This window comes from Narcine bancroftii, chromosome 6 (genome assembly GCF_036971445.1).
Source record: "Narcine bancroftii isolate sNarBan1 chromosome 6, sNarBan1.hap1, whole genome shotgun sequence".
Classification (NCBI taxonomy): Eukaryota; Metazoa; Chordata; class Chondrichthyes; order Torpediniformes; family Narcinidae; genus Narcine; species Narcine bancroftii.
In genome coordinates, this window is record NC_091474.1 from 4724101 (window position 1) to 4746817 (window position 22717).

General features: G+C 38.6%; 1 protein-coding gene and 1 long non-coding RNA gene across 3 annotated transcripts in view; one reads left to right on the top strand and one right to left on the bottom strand.

The window, feature by feature from the left end:
• The window catches only part of LOC138735620 (fibronectin type III domain-containing protein 11-like), a 96842-nt gene that overhangs the window by 16751 nt on the left and 57374 nt on the right, over positions 1-22717 (bottom strand). Inside the window, exon 2 of the mRNA XM_069883690.1 lies at positions 11746-11770. Coding sequence (XP_069739791.1) covers positions 11746-11751 — 6 coding nt within the window. The 5' untranslated portion in view covers positions 11752-11770. The remainder of the gene's footprint in view (positions 1-11745; positions 11771-22717) is intronic.
• On the top strand, positions 35-16919 carry LOC138735622 (uncharacterized). 2 transcript variants are annotated; one of them, XR_011339826.1, is made up of 4 exons: positions 35-99; positions 11604-11710; positions 13973-14060; positions 16787-16919. It is a non-coding gene; the product is annotated as an uncharacterized lncRNA (long non-coding RNA). The 2 variants fall into 2 exon arrangements; XR_011339827.1 differs by lacking the exons at positions 11604-11710; positions 13973-14060 and having other exon boundaries at positions 36-99.

Below are 22717 nucleotides of genomic sequence, written 5' to 3' on the forward strand. Positions count from 1 at the left end.
ATCAAACAATAAGTATTCCAATCTCTGTGAGGTAGCATACACAAGGGCAGCAACCTAGATGTTCAACGAGCAAATCTGCACTCCAAGACATAGGAAGAGGTAAACGTATTTAATAGAAATTAAATACTTGTTTTTGCTCTCTTTGCAGTATTTTTATTTCCCTTCCTTTGAGTCCACCTCATCTTTTTGGCTATCATTTTACCCAACTCTCTCTCTCTCCATTTCTCGTGTTTGCCCCTCAACTTTGTTGTGTTGGGGTCAATGTGGGCTGGTGCACACTTCGGATATTTGTGCTCTTCCGTGAGATCGCAGTTTCAGTATGATGGCCGAGGAATCACTGTTTCTCATTGTTCTCTGTTGTAAATATCGCTCTGATAGAGCGTCAGCACTTGAAATATTAACTCAACCTCTCTCTTTGCAGAATATTTTCCACATTCTTTGCTTCTGCATCTTATGGATTTTTTAAAAATTTTGGATTGCAGAACCTCAGTTAATCAACTGTCATTTGTCATGCAAACAGCTGTGCAGAAGAAAATAGTTGTGGCACCAGATGCATTTCCCTCAAATATTTTCTCCTGGGATTATGAGAAATTAACAGTTCTGACTTTCTTTCCTAATGTACTGATAACATCTTCATTGAGGTTAACTATAATTACGAATGTACAAACTACCCCATGTCCATAGTGAATAACTGCATTTAAATGTGTAGCAGGATAATTATAGAGGTGACCCAGTATGGGGCTCGAGAAAACGGTGGAAAAGTGTGCATTCAAAAGCTCACTTGATGAGTGAATACTGAGTGAGCCAAACTAGATTTCCATCTCATTAAATGTTAAGATTTTCTTGGAAGTTTGTCTACTATTTAGCTGTTATGTCCATGATTATGTCAATTCAAATCTGAAATTAGAAATCACAGTCTTTGACCATCTAATATCTGTGGTACACAAAAAGAATGAGATAAAACTTATTTCTAATTACCTTAAGGTAGAGAAAGAATACAAATTCTTTTTAAATTAAAGATGTGAGCTGACTTAGCATTATCTAGAGTTAAGGGACAGTCTTCTCTGTGACTTTTCCCTGAATCTGTCTTCCTTATTTAGGGTCAACAAACCATCAGCAATGTTTATTATAATTCACGTTGCACTAGCACAGGCTTTTTAGAATTCCATGCAAACCTGAGATATGACCACAATGGGATCAAGGAGTGTAGTCGTTAGCACAAGGCTATTACGGTGCCAGCGACCTAGGTTCGAATTCAACAATGTGTAAGGAGTTTGTATGTTTTCCCCATGCCTGCATGAGTTTCCTCTGGATGCTCAGGTTACCTCCCACGTTTCGAAATCATGTGGGGTTAATGGGCTATTGGTCACATGAGTGTATTTGGGCAGTGCAAGCTTGTGGGCCAGAAGGGCCTGTTACCATGCTGTATCTCTAAATTAAATCAAATCAATGTACCAGATGTAACTACGTGCTTCCTAATTTCTCCAGTATATCGTTACTGCCAATGTGAAGCTGGCTGAACTAGAATCACAAACCTTGTTCTTTTCCCCTTTTCTGATCAGGCATGTAACATTTGCGATCTTCTAATGGTAAATGAGTGGACTGACTACAAGTTGTACATTGATACCATTCTGTATCTAAGAAAGAATTGGATGCTTGGAGTTATTCAATGTTTTTCATCTAGAATAATTACGTCAAAATGAACCAATTTCAGCCTCCTAAAATCTATTCTAAATTTGATTCTTCATAATGAATTTTAATGTTGTTTTTAAATTTAAGCATACAGCACATTTGTAGGCCATGTTGGCCCACAAGTCTGTGTGGCCCATTTTACACCCAATTAAGCTACGCTTTGAATGGTGGGTGTGATAGTACAGATTCTATCACCAATGTGTATATGTACAGATTGTAGTGTAGGATGACTGTGATTGGCTGAGAGTGTAGCCACACCTACTGGCAGGTCTTAAAGGATTGCTCCTAGCCAGACCAGATCATTCTGGACTGGTTGACCTACTTGTGATATGCTCCCGTCTTTTAGTTAATAAAAGCCTTGGTTTGGATCAACAAATCTTTGGTTCTTTCGACACACACTACAATGGGAAGAAACTGGAGCTCCTGGGGAAATCCCACGCAGACACGGCGAGAACGTACCAACTCCTTACTGACAGTGTGGGATTTGAACCCCGGTTCTGATTACTGGCACTGTAAAGGCGTTACAGTAACCACTAGGCCAATTGTGCCCCCCCCCCCCACCCTTTCATTTATTATAGATTTAGGGAGGTCAAATTTCTAGTTAAGCTTATGACAACATATTACTTCAACCTCTGAGGTTAGATCTTTACTTTCAACTCTAATCATTCCCACCAATCCTTTGACAAACATTTTGCTGTGAACATGTTGATAAAATCTTTTGATTTTTTTTATAATATATATATTTGGATATACTTTCATATAAGCCACATAATATTGCATTGGCTTAATATTTGCAAAGTACTTTTAAGGAGGAAGGGTTAATGCAACATGATTGCAATGCCAGCAAAACGGATTTGAATCCTACGCTGTCTGAAAAGAGTTTTTACGTTCTCCCCATGATCACATGGGTTTCCAGTGGGTGCTCTGGTTTCCTCCCTCAATGCAGTGATGTACAGAGTTACTAGGCTTATTGGTCACAGGGTGGATTTGGCAGGCACTGGCTTGTATGGTAGAAGGGCCTGTCACCGTGCTGTATCTCTCAATTAAAAACAAAATATATACATGCCTTTCAATGTTTAACTCTTAATATTTTCAAAATCGCACTTTCAGAAGTTAAATTTTTGAAGAAATGATATCAAAATCTCATCTAACAATATAAAAACATAATTAATTAACAATATGGAGCTGCGTATTTAACAATAATTAACTGTTTTAGCTCAGTGCCACCAATGTGACTGATTTTATTTTTACATGTGGCATAGTTAAAAGATGCTGGTCACATCTTATATCAATCGAAGATTCTAGAAGTTTGTATTCCTAAGCATCCATCTCTACTCAGTTTACTGGCACTGAGGCCAGAGAACATGAACCAACAGAGGTGGATGAAGCAGAATAGTTTTTGTCTGTTGCTTTCTTGTTAATAGAATAGCAAGTAATCAATTTTTGTGCCTCAGATGTCAGCCTGTCAGATTTATTAGGCGGGCTGCTTTGTTTTCAGTCAAATCCTGCTGTCAAGATTTTTGAGGTTTGAAAATGTTCACATGATTGCAATACAATTTGGATGGAGTTTTCACAAAATGAAGAAAACTTATTCTTTAGAGCTTTTAATGTTTATAGAGACTTGATGCTCCACATTACGATATTTTCCAAGTACCAGTTATGTTCTACAGTGCCTGGTTGTTCACTCAATGTTATATGTTAGTTTAAAAAGAACATGCCAGTTATTTGCTTATTTAAAGATGCACATTAAAACTTGAAAAATATTTAGTGCCAAACAAGACAAAGGTCCAATATTCATTGCTCTGTTAATATGTTAATTAGGTTTTGGGCAGATTATCAGAATATTTTTTTCAGTTTCTCTGGATTTCCAAATCTCCTTCTATACCCGCTTTGAGAAGGAGAACCCAACAATACCAACTAGAATTCCACAAAGGCTGAGGAACCTGTGACATCGGTCTCTGAGGGGGACATCAGAACTTCATTCACAAAGCGTCAGGCCCTGATGGCGGACCTGGCAGGGTACTGAAAATCTGTGCCAACCAACTAGCTGGAGTGCTCACAGACATTTTTAATCTCTCATTGCTGCAGCTGGAAGTTCCCATCTGCTTCAAAAGGGTATCAATCATCCCCATGTCCAAGAAAAGTAGAGGGGGCTGACTCAACAACTACGCCCCCAGTTGCACTAACATCTATTGTGATTGTACTACCAATCAACCACAGTTGGACAGAGAATCAGGATTAATAGGCTTTAATCACCTTGAAGTGTCAGAACAGCTTTCATGTTGCTGGCCCGATTCCAAGGCAGGTACTGAGGGAGGAGTTTTGGCGTAACAGCCTTTATGGGGCTATCTGGGAGGGAGGAGTCACAGGTTCAGGGGGCAGGCCAGCCCATACAATACATACATACATACGTATATATACATAGTGGCAACACCACAGTGATAAAATGCTTTGAGGTAGGTAAAATTAACATATAACAAAGCAAAGAACTGTACCCACTGAAAATCACCTATCCTCACAATCACTCCACAGCAGACACAATATCACTGGCTCACTACGCAGCAATGGATCACTGGCTCACTACGCAGCAATGGATCACTGGCTCACTACGCAGCAATGGATCACTGGCTCACTGCTCAGCAATGGATCACTGGCTCACTGCTCAGCAATGGATCACTGGCTCACTGCTCAGCAATGGATCACTGGCTCACTACTCAGCAATTGATCACTAGACAACAACAATTCATACATACGGCTGCTCTTCATTGACTACAGCTCAACCTTCAACACCATTATTCCCTCAGTGCTGGTCCACAAGCTCCAAACCCTGGGCTTCTGCACCCCCCTCTGCAACTGGATCCTTGACATCCTCAATGGAAGACCACAGTCAATACAAATTGGAAACAACATCTCCTCTTCTCTGACAATCAACACACCTCAAAGATACGTGCTTAGTCCTTTGCTCTACTCACTATAGAGGCCAGGCACAATTCCAATGCTATCTACAAATTTTCCGAAGATACCACAGTTGTCGGCAGAATCACAAATGGCAATGAGGAACCATACAGGAGGGAGATAGATCAGCTCGTTGAATGGTGTAACAATAATAACCTTGCCCTCAATGTTAGTATAGCCAAGAAGATGATTGTGGACTTCAGGAAGAAATCAGGAGAATTTGAACCTGTCCTCATCGAGGGCTCAGAAGTGGAGAGGTCAAGAACTAAAATTCCTGGGTGACAACTTCTCCGGAGGATCTGTCCTGGAGCCTCCATGTTGATGCAATCATAAAGAAGGCCCGCCAGTATCATTCGTAACCTCGTGTTTATTGTATTTCTCATAGTTCCGGAGCATAGCTTTTCCCATGTTTCATTCTTTATCTTTATGTTTAGATTTTGTTCCCATTTTTGTTTGGGTTTACAGCTTGTTTCCTCATTCTCTTTTGCAGTTTGATGTACATGTTTTTATAAATCTTTTAATTATCATTGTGTCTGTAATCACATATTCAAAATTGCTTCCTTCTGGTAATCTCAGCCTGCTTCCCAATTTGTCCTTCAAGTAGGTTTTCAGTTGGTGGTATGCAAACATTGTACCGTAAGTTATACCATATTTGTACTTCATTTGTTCAAAAGATAATTTATTTCCCGAAAAACAATTTTCTATTCTTTTGATCCCTTTTCTCTCCCATTCTCTAAAGGAAAGGTTATCTATTGTGAAAGGGGTTAGTTGATTTTGCGTCAATATTAATTTTGGTAGTTGATCATTTGTTTTATTCCTTTCTACATGAATCTTCTTCCAAATGTTGAGCAGATGGTGCAGTACTGGTGAATTCCGATGTTGCACCAGCTTTTCATCCCACTTGTATAGTATATGTTCAGGTACCTTCTCCCCTATTTTATCTAGCTCTAATCTGGTCCAATCTGGATTTTCCCTTGTTTGATAAAAATCTGATAGGTATCTTAATTGTGCTGCTCTATAATAATAATTGGTTACACAGGCTATACACCACGCCCCAAAAGTTAAATAAATGGGATCCAACAGTATCAGACAGATGTTTTTGCTGTAAGAAGGAAACGGGAACAACAGTTCATGCAATTTGGGCATGTGAGAAAGTGGAAAAGTTTTGGGAAGATCTAAATCAGGTATTAAATAAAATCACAAAAAGCAACAGACCAAAAAATCCAGAGATCTTTCTTCTAAGTAATATAAGAAGTAAAGAACTTGGACTCGATTTGAATGGAACACAAAAAAGATTTATTATGATAGCCTTAGCTGTAGCAAAAAAATGTATTATGTCAACCTGGAAATTAGAAGATGGCCTGAGAGTACAGCAATGGTACCTAGAAATGAGTAAATGTATTCCATTGGAAAAAATAACATATAATTTAAGAAATAACGTCACAGTATTCAAACAAATTTGGGAACCGTACATGGAACATAACAGGGAAGTCCTACCGCGGACCTCCACCCCCTAAAATGACAGAAGGAGAAGAATATGAAATGAACTGGCCCAGTATGTAAAAGTAGATGACACAAATTTCTTGTTTATTTTCATTGTGGGATGACATTATTTAATGGGTTTAATGTATCATATGTGTTGAACGTTGAGTGGGTGGGGAGGGGGTGAAGGAGGGAGGGAAGGGAGGGGGAAAAGGGGAGAAAATGACACTGTGTATATTCAAGAGGGAAATATTTGTGTGTATTTTGGTCAGTATGGTTCATAGTGTGAAAAATTTTAAAAATTTTTAAGAAGGCCCGCCAGTGACTATACATCATGAGCCATCCAGGCCATGCCCTCTTCACTCTGCTACCATCGGGAAAAAAGACACAGGAGCCTGAAGATGAGCACCCAGCGGCATAAGGATGGCTTCTTCCCCCGCTGCTATCAGATTCCTGAATGATCAATGAACCACAGACACTGCCTCACTTTGACTTTTTCTTGCACTATTTTTATTTATTTTATAAGGAAGTTTATATAAATGTTTGCACTGTGACGTTGTTGCAAAACAACAAATTTTGTGATTCCTTTCCTTCCATGAGGCACAAAAGAAGACCGATCTTTATAATTCTCCGCAGCACCTCAAAATAGTTCTTTTCTAAAGAATGACTTGAAAGAAGTAATTTCAAAAGAGTTATAAAATAACTGATCGGCTTGTGAGATTTTGGTGACAATCTGAGACAAATGTGTTGGCAGGATACAAGAAGATGCTAGTCTTCTTCAAATGGCACCTTTTAACATTCATCAGAACAAACGTCAGGGCTTCGACATGGGCAGGAAGCAGCTTCTCCTTCTCCACGTCAGCCTAACTAATTTGATTAAAGCTTGATTGCGGCTCAAAATCACAACTTTCTGAGTGAAGTAATACCAAGGAGATGTTCTATTTATTCATCATCTTCCATATCTTCAGGCACGTTAACAGCCAAATGATTTCCCTTGAAATGTCATCGCTTTTGCAATGTGGAAGATGTGGCACCCTCTCTGTGCACGACAAACTGGTCGTGGCCAATAGGTTACCTCTGACCTAATGTGAAGTCTAAATGTTCAACAGTATCCATTGAGATAACCCACACATGAGATATGTTGGTTGAATGTGATAACATAAGCTGCTAACTCAATTCATTTACCCCAGACAATGAATATGCATTCCAGTAAATGACTTTTTTTTCTTAAAGTGCATTTCTGGTACGTTGATGGGGGAGAAACAACCTTCCTTAATTACCTCTACGTGGATGACTGCACTCTGCCAGTGACTTGAACGCCAAGTCACAGTTTCTTCGAAATAAAGAGGCAAATGTTTGGATTCAGCAAGCATAGCAAATACATGGAGACATAAAACTATACAGCAAAAAACTAGCCATTCAGCCCAATTCATTCCTGATGATCAAGTACTAGTAAATCCTAATCTCATTTGCCTTGTATTTGATCCATAGTCCTCAAAACACTTCCCATCCAACTACCTGTCCTGATCTCTTTTAAATGTTTTGATTTACTTGCCTCCATCAATTCCTCTGGAAACTCGTTCCTTATCCCTCCACCCTGTGTGGAAAGTCATTCCTTATCCCTCCACCCTGTGTGGAAACTCGTTCCTTATCCCTCCACCCTGTGTAGAAACTCATTCCTTATCCCTCCACCCTGTGTGGAAACTTGTTCCTTATCCCTACCACCCTGTGTGGAAACTCATTTCTTATCCCTCCACCCTCTGTGGAAAGTCATTCCTTATCCCTCCACCCTGTGTGGAAACTCATTCCTTATCCCTCCACCCTGTGTGGAAACTTGTTCCTTATCCCTACCACCCTGTGTAGAAACTCATTCCTTATCCCTCCACCCTCTGTGGAAAGTCATTCCTTATCCCTCCACCCTGTGTGGAAACTCGTTCCTTATCCCTCCACCCTGTGTGGAAACTCGTTCCTTATCCCTACCACCCTGTGTGGAAAGTCATTCCTTATCCCTCCACCCTGTGTGGAAACTCGTTCCTTATCCCTACCACCCTGTGTGGAAAGTCATTCCTTATCCCTCCACCCTGTGTGGAAAGTCATTCCTTATCCCTCCATCCTGTGTGGAAAAATTTGGACTTCAGATCCCCTTTAAATCCTTCCTCTTCATGTTCATGCTATTCGCTCTTAGTTTTCAACATAAAAAGACTGGCTACACTGGACAACAAAGATTTTGCTTCCTGAACACTTTTGGATGTATTTTGTGGATTTTAGACTGCTGATCACAAAAATCACCTTAAAATTTTCTTATCAAGGTTTTTAAAATATAATCTATTTTGTTATTTCCTGTCAAAACCATGAAGTTAAACATATCAATAAAAATTCATTTTATGCATTCACATTTGGACTTCTTAGCCGTTGATCTTGGAGCAGTCAAATGACAAACATGGTGAAAGGATTCCCCAGCACACTGTGACATGGAAAAGTGGTATCAGGGCAACTGGAATCCAGCAATGCTGGTTGACTATTTACAGGGAGCTGAGCACATCTACAGTGAACACTGCCATTGGAGGGCAGCAGCTATCATCAAAGACCCACACTACCCAGCACATGCTCTGTTCTCGCTGCTGCCATCAGAAAAGAGGTGTAGGTGCCACAAGACTCACCACCACCAGGTTCAGGAACAGCTACTACCTCTTTACCATCAGAATGACAAGGTCAATCATTTAAGGTCTTGATGGCTTTAATTAACAACTGGAATCCTTTCCATTAAAGCTATCAGGGGAAAGCCACCTGATATGATTATTAAAGTCAATATCATGAAATTTAATTATTTTATGTACTTTGTTGCAGAGCGAAAGCAATACTAATGCACAACATTTGCAGGAAGTCTGGAAAACATTTGGAGTTAATAGAGCTTCACCCTGTGTGAACTTGTGTACTTTATTGATTTTTTTTGTTCTCTCTGTATTGCACATTCATTACCTGTTAACAGTCCTTTTCATTGTTTATATGTTTACAATGTGAACAGTTTACTTTTTGCACTACCAATTAGTAGTAATTTTGCTGCACCTACAGGAAAAAGGAATCTCAGGTTTGCATGTGATGTCATCTATGTAGTCTGACAATAAATATAAATCTGACTATTGTTGGACACTGACATGAGAGGCATTAGATGCTGAGTACAAATGAAAATCAGTGGCAAATATCTTTAGGTCAGTTGAACTAGCACAATATATCAGTATCATCATGCAATCAAACATGCTAAATTTAATAAAAGTTAATTTAATGTTTCTCCAAATTCCAACATGATGCATTAAATGGAAAATTATCTGTTTTCAGCTTGAAGATGTCCATTATGATCTCCAATTTTATTTCAGAAACCTGTCCAGTGTTATCAATGCCCCTCACAATTTTATGTCTCCATAAGCCTCCTTTGCTCGAATAAATACAGTCTAGGCCTGTCCAATCTTTGCTTATCACTTAAGTCCAGCTGCTAGGTTTATTTTAGTGCTAAACAAAGCAAAGCATTTCATCAATGTTATTTTTCCTGTGGTGAACAACAGAAAAAAGTCATCCACTGCAATTGTAATCTCCAGTAAGGAGTCATTGCAATTTTTGACCAAATGATGGCAGCAATGAAGCTCTATTAACTCCAAATGTTTTCCACACTTCCTGCAAATGTTGTGCATTGGTATTGCTTTCATTCTGCAACAAAGTCAATAAAATAATTAAATTTCATGATATTGACTTTAATGGTCAATGGTCATATCAGGTGACTTTCCCTTGATAGCACTAATGGAAAGGATTCCAGTTGTTAATTGAAGCCATCTAGAGCTTTTGTTAGTTTCTGTAGTTAGTTATCCCACGCTCTGCCACAAATATGGTTAGATTCTAAATTAGCAGAGCATTTATTTCTAACTAACTGTGGGCTCTTGGGACCACAGGTTAATCAACTTTCATTTATAAAAGCAAAATGAAACTTGCAGATGCTGGGATTGAGAAATAAATCAAGAAAATCAGATGAAATGTTAACTCTATCTCTCCAATAAATGCTAATTTGCTGAGTGCTTCCCACATACATTGAACACGGAACAATGCAGTGCAGGAACAGGCTCTTCGATTCACCGACCATGATGACAAACTAAACTAATCCCACCTGCCTACACGTCATTCTGTTTAGTCATATCCCTTCAGTCCCTGGAGAAACTACAGATGCTGAAATCTATAAGCAAACAATGAGAAGGTAGAGGGGCTCAGGTCAGGTAGCATCCATAGTCCAAGATTTGTGCTCTTGATAAAGGGTTCTGACCCAAAACACCATTGATGCTACCCTATGTCATCGATGCTCTGTGATTAGAAGGGGATTGCTTTAGATGGTATATGGGTGGGAAGAAAAAGTTTGAAAACCACTGTTTTAATCGTACCTTATTGACTTGTTATGTGCACGATTTCATAACTCCAAAGGAAATGAGCCAATGACAATTTTTCTAAAGCAAAATATTTCAGTATCAATTGATTCTCAACCTTCCCTTCTCACCCTCACACCACCTTAAGCAATCCCTTACTAATCACAGAGCACCGATGGCATAGAGAATACTTAAAGTGGTATGTGAGTGGAAAGAAAAAGGTTGAGAACCACTGCGCTACAGCAACCTACCGCACTGTGATGCAGCTGACCAGAGCGCTCTCAGTAGAGCTCCTGTAGAAAGTTGACAGGTTGGTGGGCTGCTGCCTTGCCTGCCTCTGTCTACTCAAGAAGTTCAGACACTGTTTCACCTTCCTGACAAGTGAGGAGATGTGTGTCCACTTCTTACGCGGCCTCCGCGGAATTTGGTGTTCTCTACTTTCTCACTAGTGAACTATTAATATGCAGTGGAGACTGGTCCTCCTGAAGTCCAAAATCATATCCTTTGATTTGTCTACGTTTAGATTCCAGTTGTTATTCTCACACCATAACATAAGATTTTCCATCTCTTCTCTGTAGTGCGACTCATCATCATTTCATCATCTTTACAGACTATTTTGTAGCTATCAATATAGTTCACTGGGAAGACAGAAATATCTGTTGTCCCTCTCTGAAAAATGGCACTTATTTTCTAATTAATGAAACTATTCAGATGAAAAAAAGTAATCTTTCTCAATTTATTCTGTTAAATGGTTAAAAAAAATCTATAATTACAGTTTTTCCCAATCAGTCTTTTCTATTTGATTACATTTATTGCCACTTATTACAGGTCCTCTTCTACTTACGATGGGGCTACATTCTGACAAACCCATCATAAGTGGAAAAAAATCGTAAGTCAAAAAGTATTCTATGGTACCTGGTTTGGTGGCACTACTGTCGATTGATAACTGGAGTTAAGTTGTACTGTGTTAAGAAAGCACACTGGGCCCAAAGAATGTTGAAGGCACTGCGGCATCAACACTAGTTGATAGTTTAACAGGTGTAATCTTTGCTCACCATGTGATCGCTACAGAGACTGTGCGCGTGGATGCTGCAGCTCGCTGCCAATGTCCAGCTTTGCCAGAGAGTATGGTACCACATATCACATGCGCAGGAACAGATCAAAATACCGAATTCAAAGTACGTATTCTACTAAAAGTATATTGCTTTCTTACCATCATATCTTAAGTCGAGGAGCATCTGTAAAGAAAAAACATGATCAATTTAAAGAAGCATATTCAAGAGTAATTATCTTTGTGAAAAACAATTATAATATAATATTCAAGGCATTTTAAATATATATTGCAGAAAAAACATGAAATATTTTGAGCATGGCACTCATGTAAATAATGTAATGACAAAAATATTTCAGAAGGTTTGTAATTATTGCTCAGAGATATTTTTAACTTTAAAAAACAAAGCGCTGGAAATGTAATGCAGGATGAAGAAAAAATCAACTTGCTGGTGTTTAAGATTTCCACAAAATATTGTTCTGATAGAAAGAAAGATTTGGATTACAAAGACTAGATGCAGGTAACCAAAGGGAAAGTAGATAGCAGGCACAAAGCTCTGCAGATGGTGGTAGCTGGAGCAAAAATCAAGTCCCTGGAAGGATTCAGCAAGCCAGGCAGCATCTGTGGAAATCAATTTTTTGTATTGAGACCCTGCAGTAGGACTGAGAGTGAGGTACCCAGTAAAAGAGGTGAGGGGGTGGGGTTGAGGCTGGAGCAGGCAAGTGATAGGTGGATGCAAAGGAGAAGGGGTTTGACACCCCATCAATAATCACAAAAGATCGAAGATGTGAAACTGATGGGCTTTTATTAACTAGACTGGAAGAGCCGTCAACCTCATTGACAGATCAAGGCAGAGTGGAATGGGGAGCACGCAAAAGGCTATGGGTAGGGTCAGTCTCGAGAGGTATGTTCATCCGGCAGCAGCATAGCAGTGGTTTACCACATGGTTGATGAAAGTGAGAGAGAAAATGAGAGGGAGAGAGAGTAAAAGGTGGGAGGAATGGAGAAAGAGAGGAGAGAGAAATTGTTTGTTCCTTCTTTGATACATATGAGGAAGAAATGCTGACATTTCTGAGAAGATTCTGCCCTTCTTTCTGAATTTGCTCTGTACTGAGCAGATAATAAAGCTGTATTTAACTGAGGAACTGCGCACCAAATCAATGGCGTTTCATCCAGGTCTTTGACTCCAAAACCTGGTGCTTTTGCTGGCCTTTTCACACAGTGAAATGTAAATGTGGAACAAATCAGCTATGGCTTATAGAAACATTTCACTGGCAACTCATTTTAGAGGAGGTAGATTTGAGGAAAGAACAGAAATAAAATGAAGATTAGCATGTTTCTGTGAATGGGCTTAAGAGGAAGGGTTCAATATAGTGACAGCTGGTGTTTGTCAGCCTTTTGAAATGGTGGTACTCAAAAATAACTTTTTAACACTACCCTGCAGATTGTCAATGAATGTTATATCAATACATACTGTGGATATATTTAAAAAAATTTTTTAGAATTTTCATTTGCAAAGGAGATTCAGATTGAGATTTATTGTCAGAGTATACACATGACATCACATACAAACCCGAGATTTATTCATTCCTGCGGGCGCGGCAGAATTACCACTAATTGGCAGTGCAAAAAAATACACTGTACACAGCGTGAACATATAAGCAAACAACGAAATATAAACAGATAACAAATGTTAACAAACTGCAATACAGAGAACAAAAAGAAAATCAAAAAAGTGCACAAGTAAGAATCCTTAAATGAGTCCCTGATTGTGTTTGTGGTTGAGGAGTCTACTGGTGGAGGGGTAGCAACTGTTCCTCAACCTGGTGGTGCGAGTCTTGTGGCACCTAGACCTCTTTCCTGATGGCAGCAGTGAGAACAGGGGTGGTGTGGGTCTTTGATGATTGCTGCTGCTCTCCAACAGCAGTGTTCTCAGTAAATGTATTCAATAGTAAGGAAGGTTTTGCCTGTGATATCCTGGGCTGGTCCACTACTTATTGGAAGGCTTTACACTTAGGGCTATTGGTGTTCCAATACCACACCGTGATGTAGCTGACAACACAGTTTCCTCCACACCTCTGTAGAAATTTGCCAGGGTTTCTAATGTCACACCAAATGTCTGCAAACTCCTGAGGAAGTAGAGGCACTAGCATTATGTACAAGAAATGCATCGCAGACTTAGATAATATGAATAGACAATGCTTGTTTCATCTCAACTCTGACAGCATTACAAGAGTAAACCTACACTTAGAGTTTCCTCTTAGTGTTTGGTGAATGTGGACAGGTGGTGGGGCCGAAGAACACAATAGTCTTACTTTGAAAGCTATCATTAGGAAATTGAGTTAATGTACTTCAATTACGAAATACTGAAATTTAAATCTGCCTGTAGGATGTGAATTTTGGCAGTACACCATGGCGTGAATTGTCTCCACATTTCCAGAAGCTGATGATGTCAACTCAGGATACCATCTGCTCAGGTGAATTTGGTTTGTTTTTCCAAACTGGAGAAAAATTGGGCTCTCAAATGTTGTGAGTGCATTCAAAAAACATGGCAAATGTTTTACACTTAAGATGGAAAAGTAGGGGACGTTCACACAATTCCTGGAGCCTGCACGACTATTCATGACCAAGTCACGACAAATCCTTCACCTGATCCCCATATCAATTGTTTTAGGATCAATGGAGACAATGTATCTACGTGAGTTTAAACTGTGTATTGTCGCAGACCAGCAGCAATAGAAATTCACCAGAAAACTGATATTGTTTTTCTTTTATAACAATAAATATATTAATAATTACTAATAGTGTGTGTGTGTGTGTGTGTGTGTGTGTGAGAGAGAGAGAGAGAGAGAGAGAGAGAGAGATACCCAAACCATTACAGCTTAGGCACAATTCTTGGAAGTTATTCTCAGAGTTCAGTCTGAGTTCTGTGTTGAAACTCAGACTTTTAAACTGATGCCCAGAAGTCATAATGAATGAAGTGGGAGAGACTGAGTGAGTGGACCTGCTGAAAACTCATGAATCCTTGTCGAGTTCCATCCTTTCAGATGAATGGTTGTCACAACTCCTCTTTTTCTTGCATAGGGGAAACAAAACGAGTGACTTCCACGATGCTTCCAAAACCCAAGCAAGGGTCAGTTGAAATTACCATTATTTTGGTCATGATCCGATGCAGCAATTCTTCTACTTTCAAAGCCCAGATATGAGTCGTGACCTTTCCTTTGGTCACGGTGATTCAATGATTCCCCTGGCAGGAGAATCAGCTGAATTATCCACTTCACACAGAGTCATTCCACCTCCGTGTTCATCAGATGGCTGGTGGTCACTAGTGAAAACCTGTTTCTTTAAGTGTCCCACTCACATGACTCTCACCACCTGTTTTCCTGGATAAACAACCATTGTTCTTTCTCTTACTCCAGAGTATCAACTTTGTTTATAGTTTGGACTTGATGGTGCCAACCAGTCTCTTCACAACTGTGTGTGATTACAGCCAGTATTCACCCTTAAAGTGACAGTCAAGCTAAAGTGGGAGCTCGTATCGGAAATTTGATCAGAGATGTATTTTCTTCTTAGAGTAGAAAATATTAGTGATGGTGAGAAGGAAAGGGGTAAGAAATAGAAAACCACGTGGTCAAAGATTTTCCTGAGAGAAGCAGGGACAATGTGAAAAACAAGTTTGTAAAGGCCTGTGAATTAGAAATGAGGAGGGCCATGCAGATAGTGAGGACAGATGGAAGTTTTCAATTGTCATGGATGCAGAATCACAAAAAATGTGTGTTCTGAGGATGATGAGAAAATATTTTGGATGATCATTGTCGATGGTCAGCTTAATGGCACAGTATTGAGATGCTTATGTTCACTCAAGTAATTAATTCACTCACTATTTAATCTGCTTCAAGTAAGTAAGTTGAAATGGTTAAAAAGGAGGATTTCATTCAAATCCACTAATGTTGCATGAATGCAGCAGAAACGCGAGTGGAGTTAAGGTGCTTATGTATCTTGACTGAAACAGAGCAACAAATCTCAGCCCCACGTACCTGTCGGGGAACTCTGGTCTGGAGAATCAGAAGGGTCCTGGACACGATTCTGATGGAGAAGTCCCACGAGCTCATTAATCGCTTGCACTTAAATTGTCAAAAATGAATGAGCTACTTTTCTAATCTACAAATAAAAGTCAGCTATTTTTGAAACTGGGCATCCTCCTTAATGATCAATACAAAGATGAATCTCTGTGTTGCCAGAGGAGTTGGACTCAATTGTCTCTGCAAGGCCATCTTGTTTTCCTATGCTACTGTTTTCCTCATGCCTGGTAGTTACATATTTCAATGCCTGGTGAATCTATGAATCAAAATCTTAGGATTTGCTTATTTCCAAATTAACGCCTGCTTAATGATAGGTCTGTGAGCAAACAACTCCATTGTAGCCAAAGAAAAGCATTTAACACTTTTGTTGCTAACACCTTATTCCACTCTCTAGCCAATTGCTCAATAATTTACCAAGTGAGACATCAAGAGATACGTGGCACTAAGTGATGGGAATCAGGAGAAGGGATGGGATTGCATCAGAAAGTTTCCAAGCCCAGGCTAACTCATTGTTTTTTTTTAACTTTTTTATTTTTCACACTATGAACCAAACTAACCAAAGTACACATCAAACATTTCCCTCTTGATTATACACAGTGTCATTTTCTCCCCTTTTCCCCCCTCCCTTCCCTCTCTCCTTCACCCCCCCCTCCCCACCCACTCAAAGTTCAACCTATATGATACATTAAACTCATTAAACAATGTCATCACACAATGAAACTAAACAAGAAATTTGTGTCATCTACTTTTACATACTGGGTCAGTTCATTTCATCTTCTTCTGTCATTTTAGGCGGTGGAGGTCCGCGGTAGGACTTCTCTGTTGTGTTCCATGTACGGTTCCCAAATTTGTTCGAATACTGTGATGTTATTTCTTAAATTATATGTTTAAACAGGCTAACTCATTGTTGATGGGAGAACATTGACATTTAGATGGAGTGTATTCTCCTTAACTAATATCAATCTCAATCGTGTAACTTTTAAATTGGCAAATATTTATGAATTCCAAAATTGACCTTTAGTGTGAATGTTTTAAAATTATTCTCTCATATTTTTATTTGCTATGCTAGAATAATTTATTGATTAAGATTGACTCTGTTAAATCTTTTCTCTTTTAAACAGTTTGATTTGATCACCTGTCAAACTTATTAGAATGAATACAAGCCAATTTAATGGAACCTATCTTCATAATCTTCTTGTGACCCAGAAGAATTTGTGCGATAAACCACAGGAATAAAATGCTTGAAAGAAGAAATTTTCCTCACCGCAATTGAAGTCATATGATAAAGATTCAAGTTCAAGTTCAGTTTTGTTGTTACAGGGGTCAGGATGCAGTGATGGGAATTGTTTTGCAAGCAGTCCAGCTAGACATATCAAACATAGTACACCAAGAAAGACAGTACAGAAATGCAGGACTTCAGGGAGAGTAGATGGAACAGAGCAAAGACAGCGTGAGAAGTGACTGAGTAATTTCCAGTTGCCATAAATTGTGCTACAATCTGGAGGCATTTTATCACTTGAAGTGCCAAATAAAGAGAATCAAGTAATCCGTTTTCCCAACTCCTGAACAATTCCATCACTGCCAGAAGGTTCCTTTTTGGGTGGCCCTGCGACACAGCTAGGAGTACTGCATGGCCCAAGGCCCATGTTCAATGTTGAATTCTCGAATAGAGTTTGGACATTCTCCCTGTTCCTGCTTGAGTTTCTTTTCCAGGTGTTCTGGTCCCAAAGACATGGATAGATAGGTTAATTAACCCCTTATAAATCACCTCCTAGTCGAAGTAGGTGGTAGAATTTGAGGCGAAGAAATGTTTTGCGAAAATAATTAGAGGGAAGAATGAGATGGCAAAAACTGTGGAGTAATATGGCAGACTTTGATTACGAGGGGAAATGGAAAAATTGTGTAAATGAACCAAGCTCGTCAAATATAATTATGGAAACTGAGAACAGTGATAATTTAGCTGGCCCCAGGGGATTCATCTCTAGAAATAAAAGCAGATAGAGGCCCAGTTTTAATTGCAAGGAATGGAAAAAACACAAGGAAGCCCTAACCCTATAAAAATAACACCTTACCACTTGCACATTCTCAATAAGAAGCAACACTGCCCATGTACTTCAGTTGGCCAGGAAGGTTGCATGACTCCACCTTTGGAGTCACATCCTGGCATTATTTTGCAACAGAGATCCTGCCTCATTCGGAGTGCACTTCAAAAATGCAAAACTTGACGTCTTCAAATAATTTCTAGTAATTGTTGAAGAGCCTCTCACTGTGGACACCCATTTCATTTCATGGTTCACTGGGCAAGTGTCCTTGAACATTAATTCATTCAAACTTCCTTCAAAGTGTTGGGAATTTCTTATTGTTCATTGCTATGTAAACTGGCAAGGCAGCACTCAATTTTCCAATCCACTCTATCAGATTCCTGAATAACCAAAGAAACTGCCTTATTATTTTGTGCACTATTATTTTATTTTTGACAGTATTGTTGGAAGATGGTTGTAATATGAATGTTTTCACTCTGATCCTGCCATGAATTTCATGAACTGTTCATGACAATAAATCCTGATTCTGATTCCAAAGTGATTATGAAAACTTTTGTCAAATAGCAGAGAAGGGAGGCCTAGAAACCAAAACCAGTTGATAATTACAGAATAATTTTCTTGAGCTTCATGCAAAATAAGTTGAGTGACACTTGCAAATTGATAGAAAAATGAGCTTAGCTCTGAATCCATTTGGAACGAAACCAAGGCAACCATCCAAAGCAATCATTGTTATCATCCTTGAACATTGTATTGGAGACAATACAAATATTCAACAATATAGAAGTCTACCATAATTTTATATGATATAATCTAACAATGATACATGTAAAGAATAAGAACAAGCAGTTGGAGTTAGTTATATTTCTACCTCTGTAGATGTGTTTCTACAGCTGCCAAGGTGAAGGCCATTGTTGTTGATCACTATAATATTTCTCTGTTGTGCATCCGACTCTCCAAGGACAAACCTACTTTCCCCTATTCCTCTTTCTGCTTCAATACCTCAATTAACCAAGTTTAAGAGGCATTCCTCCCAGCAGAATTTATGCAGGCTAAATTTCACATGAACAATCTGCGAAGGGAAGTGTGGAGAAGATGCTTTTATCACTTGGGCTTGGATCAAAGTCCAGATTTTTCATAAGAAAGGATGTGTTCAAATGATCTGTGGAGCAGTCAGGGTTAAATCTCATCCTCTACTACTGATGCTAAATTTGTGACAAAATAATGTTTGCTTGTTGTATTCAATTCAAAATCTCAGTTCCAATACGAATGGAAAGTAATTTTGAAGATCATCTTAATGCAAGCAACCAAGAATTGATTTCTGTCCCAGTCCTTATAAGAAATGTCAAAGGAATATGCCTAAAAATTGGATTATCTAGCACTATATTGAACCAAAAAAAAATGAACAGAATGGAAAATTGGGAGGATTTGCAATTCCTTGATACTTGAGTTTCACAGTTTCCTTTTTGGCTCGTCTCTGCATCTGACATGCTAACAGGACCTATGCTGGAAATTGTGAATTCCAAATACAGTAAAACCCTCGTATCTGACACCTATGGGAATTGGTAGATGCCAGGTAAGGTGCACCAAGGTGAATTTTCCATATCTTTTGCCAATTTATTTTCCTCAATTTTTTTTGCCAGTTGCTTGAATTCTGGATAACAGGGAATTTACTGTAGCTCTAATTTTGATTGATTTTATATTAAATATGGTGCTACACAGTTAATTTTCAGGTATACTTCTTTTAAGACAAAGGAAGAACAACCAACAAATTATCCTAATTTGGATGCACTCAATGCACTACCAGACTCTCTGAGATCAATTCCATCTTCTCCACAAGAATTCAGTGCTTTTACCAGCTCCTGTTTTTAGTTCTCAACTAAATGCCATAACTGGTGTATGAAAAAGATTGCTTGGCCTTAATGATACACCTACAGCCCAATATATCACATGAAGTTATAAAAAAATGCCACTGCACATGACCCTGCTCTAAGCAACAAGGATGGTGTTGTGATAGCATTTGAGGAAATAGTGAGGCTGAATAGGTAGGAGCCTAATGGAGAACAGGGTTTTCTCTCTGGAAAAATGGAGATGAGGAAGAATAGAAATGCAGATATGTTATCAGTCTTGAAACCGAAGAGCAGTTGTAGCCATTCACCCTGTATAAGGAAAGAGTAAAAATGTTCCTGAGAGCAATCGCTAATGTTAACGATCAGGGAAGTACGTGGAGCAGGACGTGTCCATATGCTAAAAATAACTAATATTATTAGTGATGGGAGAGCCAGAGATATATGAGACCATGCACCGTGAAAACAATATAAAAGCTTGAAGGGACATTTTCATCTGGAGGCTACAGAAAACAAAGAGAATTACACGTTCAATCAAAGACCTGAGGAAATAATTGCTGAGTAAGTGGTCAGGCTAAATTTCCTGGCATAAAGGAGTTAGTTCAAGGTCTTGTAAATCAGACATTGAGAGATCATTGTGAGGGCTGGCAAATGAGACTATTCCCACAAAACATTTTGCCACACGTGATTTAACATTCAAAGGAGCAAATAAAGGAGCCACTTGTATAGGTGCCGGTATCCGGCACCTAGAGGATTGGGTAAGTGAATTTCCCGTTTGCTTGAGATTATGTATTGTGTGATTGGTGAACTAACCACTAGGGAGTGCCACTTTTAAACATTTGTGTTTTTTAACTATTTATTTTCTGCAATCTTTTTTGCCAGTTGCTTGAGGCTGCTGGTTGCTGGGATTTCTGGATAACAGGCAGTTTTTCTGATTACATGAAAGTGATTTACAAGCAGGGGAAAAGAAATCAAAGAGACAATAATGGAAGTGTCGTGCCCATGTTCACCTGTGGTCCCCCTACAAGTGAGTTCACCAGAAGGTTATGTGAGTGTTAGAGATGGAAAGGCTGCAGATTACAATGGTGCAGAAGGCAGGAGACCTTCCCTTAAATGCCAGATGGTTTTATTCCGACCATTGTCACACGAACAAATCCTTGAAGAAAGTAAATATCGCCGAAGGCAGTGGACCCTTTTAAACCTGGGCACAGACAATCAGGAGATGGATCAAGGAAATTGAATGGCTTTCATTGCACATGCAAAAAATGATGATAAGGATGTAAAGTTAATGATGAATTTGTTGATAGATCAAGCAAAGGTAAGCCTGTGTTTTTATAGTGAGGCAAATTGAGATGGAGGTAGCAAATTAGGAACTGAAAATACTTCAACTATTTTCTCTGGAAAAAGAGCAACATGTTGCTAGGCAGCTGTGCAGTGGGACTTATTGAGTTATTGGGATGGAGAAGGGGGCTAAGTGCTGTGTTCCTTGTGAGGCTATGGCCATGTTCCAGAAATCACAGCATATATTGGCTCAGGTCATCATGTGCAGAATGAGAAATGTCCTCTGATGTTAAAATCAAAACAACTAATTTTTGGAATAAATGTTTGCTTTTTTTAACCATTACTGTTTAATAATCAGGTTTCACGAATTAGCAGATCTATATGATATCCAAGTTGGAAGAGACATTGAGCCAGTGTTTTTCCCAGGAATTTCTGATATACAATGGGACTCGACTCTGTTCTACTCTCAATTCATTTATAGCCCCAATTCACAACAAGCCCCACATGCAACCTTCTCCTTGCTTTTGGAATAGACCTACACTACACTACACAAGGTAGCTGAAGGGTTTCTAATAGTGTCATCGATTTAGATGTATTAACACAGAATTTGTTAAAGTTACATCAGTTTTAGCTGGATTGGTTTTGCCCTAATTGGTAAGATTATCAAAAATTAGGCATTGTCCTGATCTCCAATTTCAGGTGTAAATGCAGAAATAACTATTGTAATTTATTCAATACTATCGAGAAATCAAAAGATCAACTTGTGTTTGGTGGTGAAATTTAAACACTTACTGTATTGATTTCACTCTGTAAAAAATGGAGTGGAGAGTGGGTGTTTCACAGTGATGCTGTGTTATTTAAGTGATTAACTTTGACTTTTGGAATAATCTAATGTGGCATTTCAATGCATTGTTGTTGCACATACTTTTTTTTATAATTTTTTTATTTTTCACACTGTGAACCATATCAACCAAAATATATACAAACGTTTCTCATTAAATATACACAGTGGTATTTTCTCCCTTTTTCCCCCCTTACCTTCCCTTTCCCCTTCCCACCCCTCTCCAAAACCAATAAATATTCAACATACACAATACAATAAAACCATTAAACAATGAAAAATAAACAAGAAAAATATGTCATCTACTTTTAAATACTGGATCAAGTCGTTTTGTCTTCTTATCATTTTGGGGGTTGGTGGTCCGAGGAAAGCCCTCTCTATTATGTTCCATGTCTGGTTCCCAAATTAGTTCAAATAATGTGACTTTATTTTTTAAATTATATGTTATTTTTTCCAATGGAATACATTTATTCATTTCTATGTACCATTGCTGTATTCTCATGCTCTCTTCCGATTTCCAAGTTGACATTATACATTTTTTTGCTACAGCTAAGGCTATCATAATAAATCTTTTTTGCACTTTATCCAATTTGAGGCCTAATTCCTTACTTCTTATATTACTTAGAAGAAAGATCTCTGGATTTTTTGGTATGTTGCTTTTTGTGATTTTATTTAATACCTGATTTAGATCTTCCCAAAACTTTTCCACTTTCTCACATGCCCAAATTGCATGAACTGTTGTTCCCATTTCCTTCTTACAGCGAAAGCATCTATCTGATAATGTTGGATCCCATTTTTTTTTACTTTTTGGGCGGATATATAACCTGTGTAACCAATAATACTGTATCATGCGTAACCTTGTGTTTATTATATTCTTCATAGTTCCAGAACATAACTTTTCCCATGCTTCATTTTTTATCTTTATGTTTAAATCCCTTTCCCACTTTTGTTTGGCTTTATAGCTTATTTCATCATTTTCCTTATCTTGCAGCTTAATGTACATGTTCGTTATAAATCTTTTAATTATCATTGTGTTTGTAATCA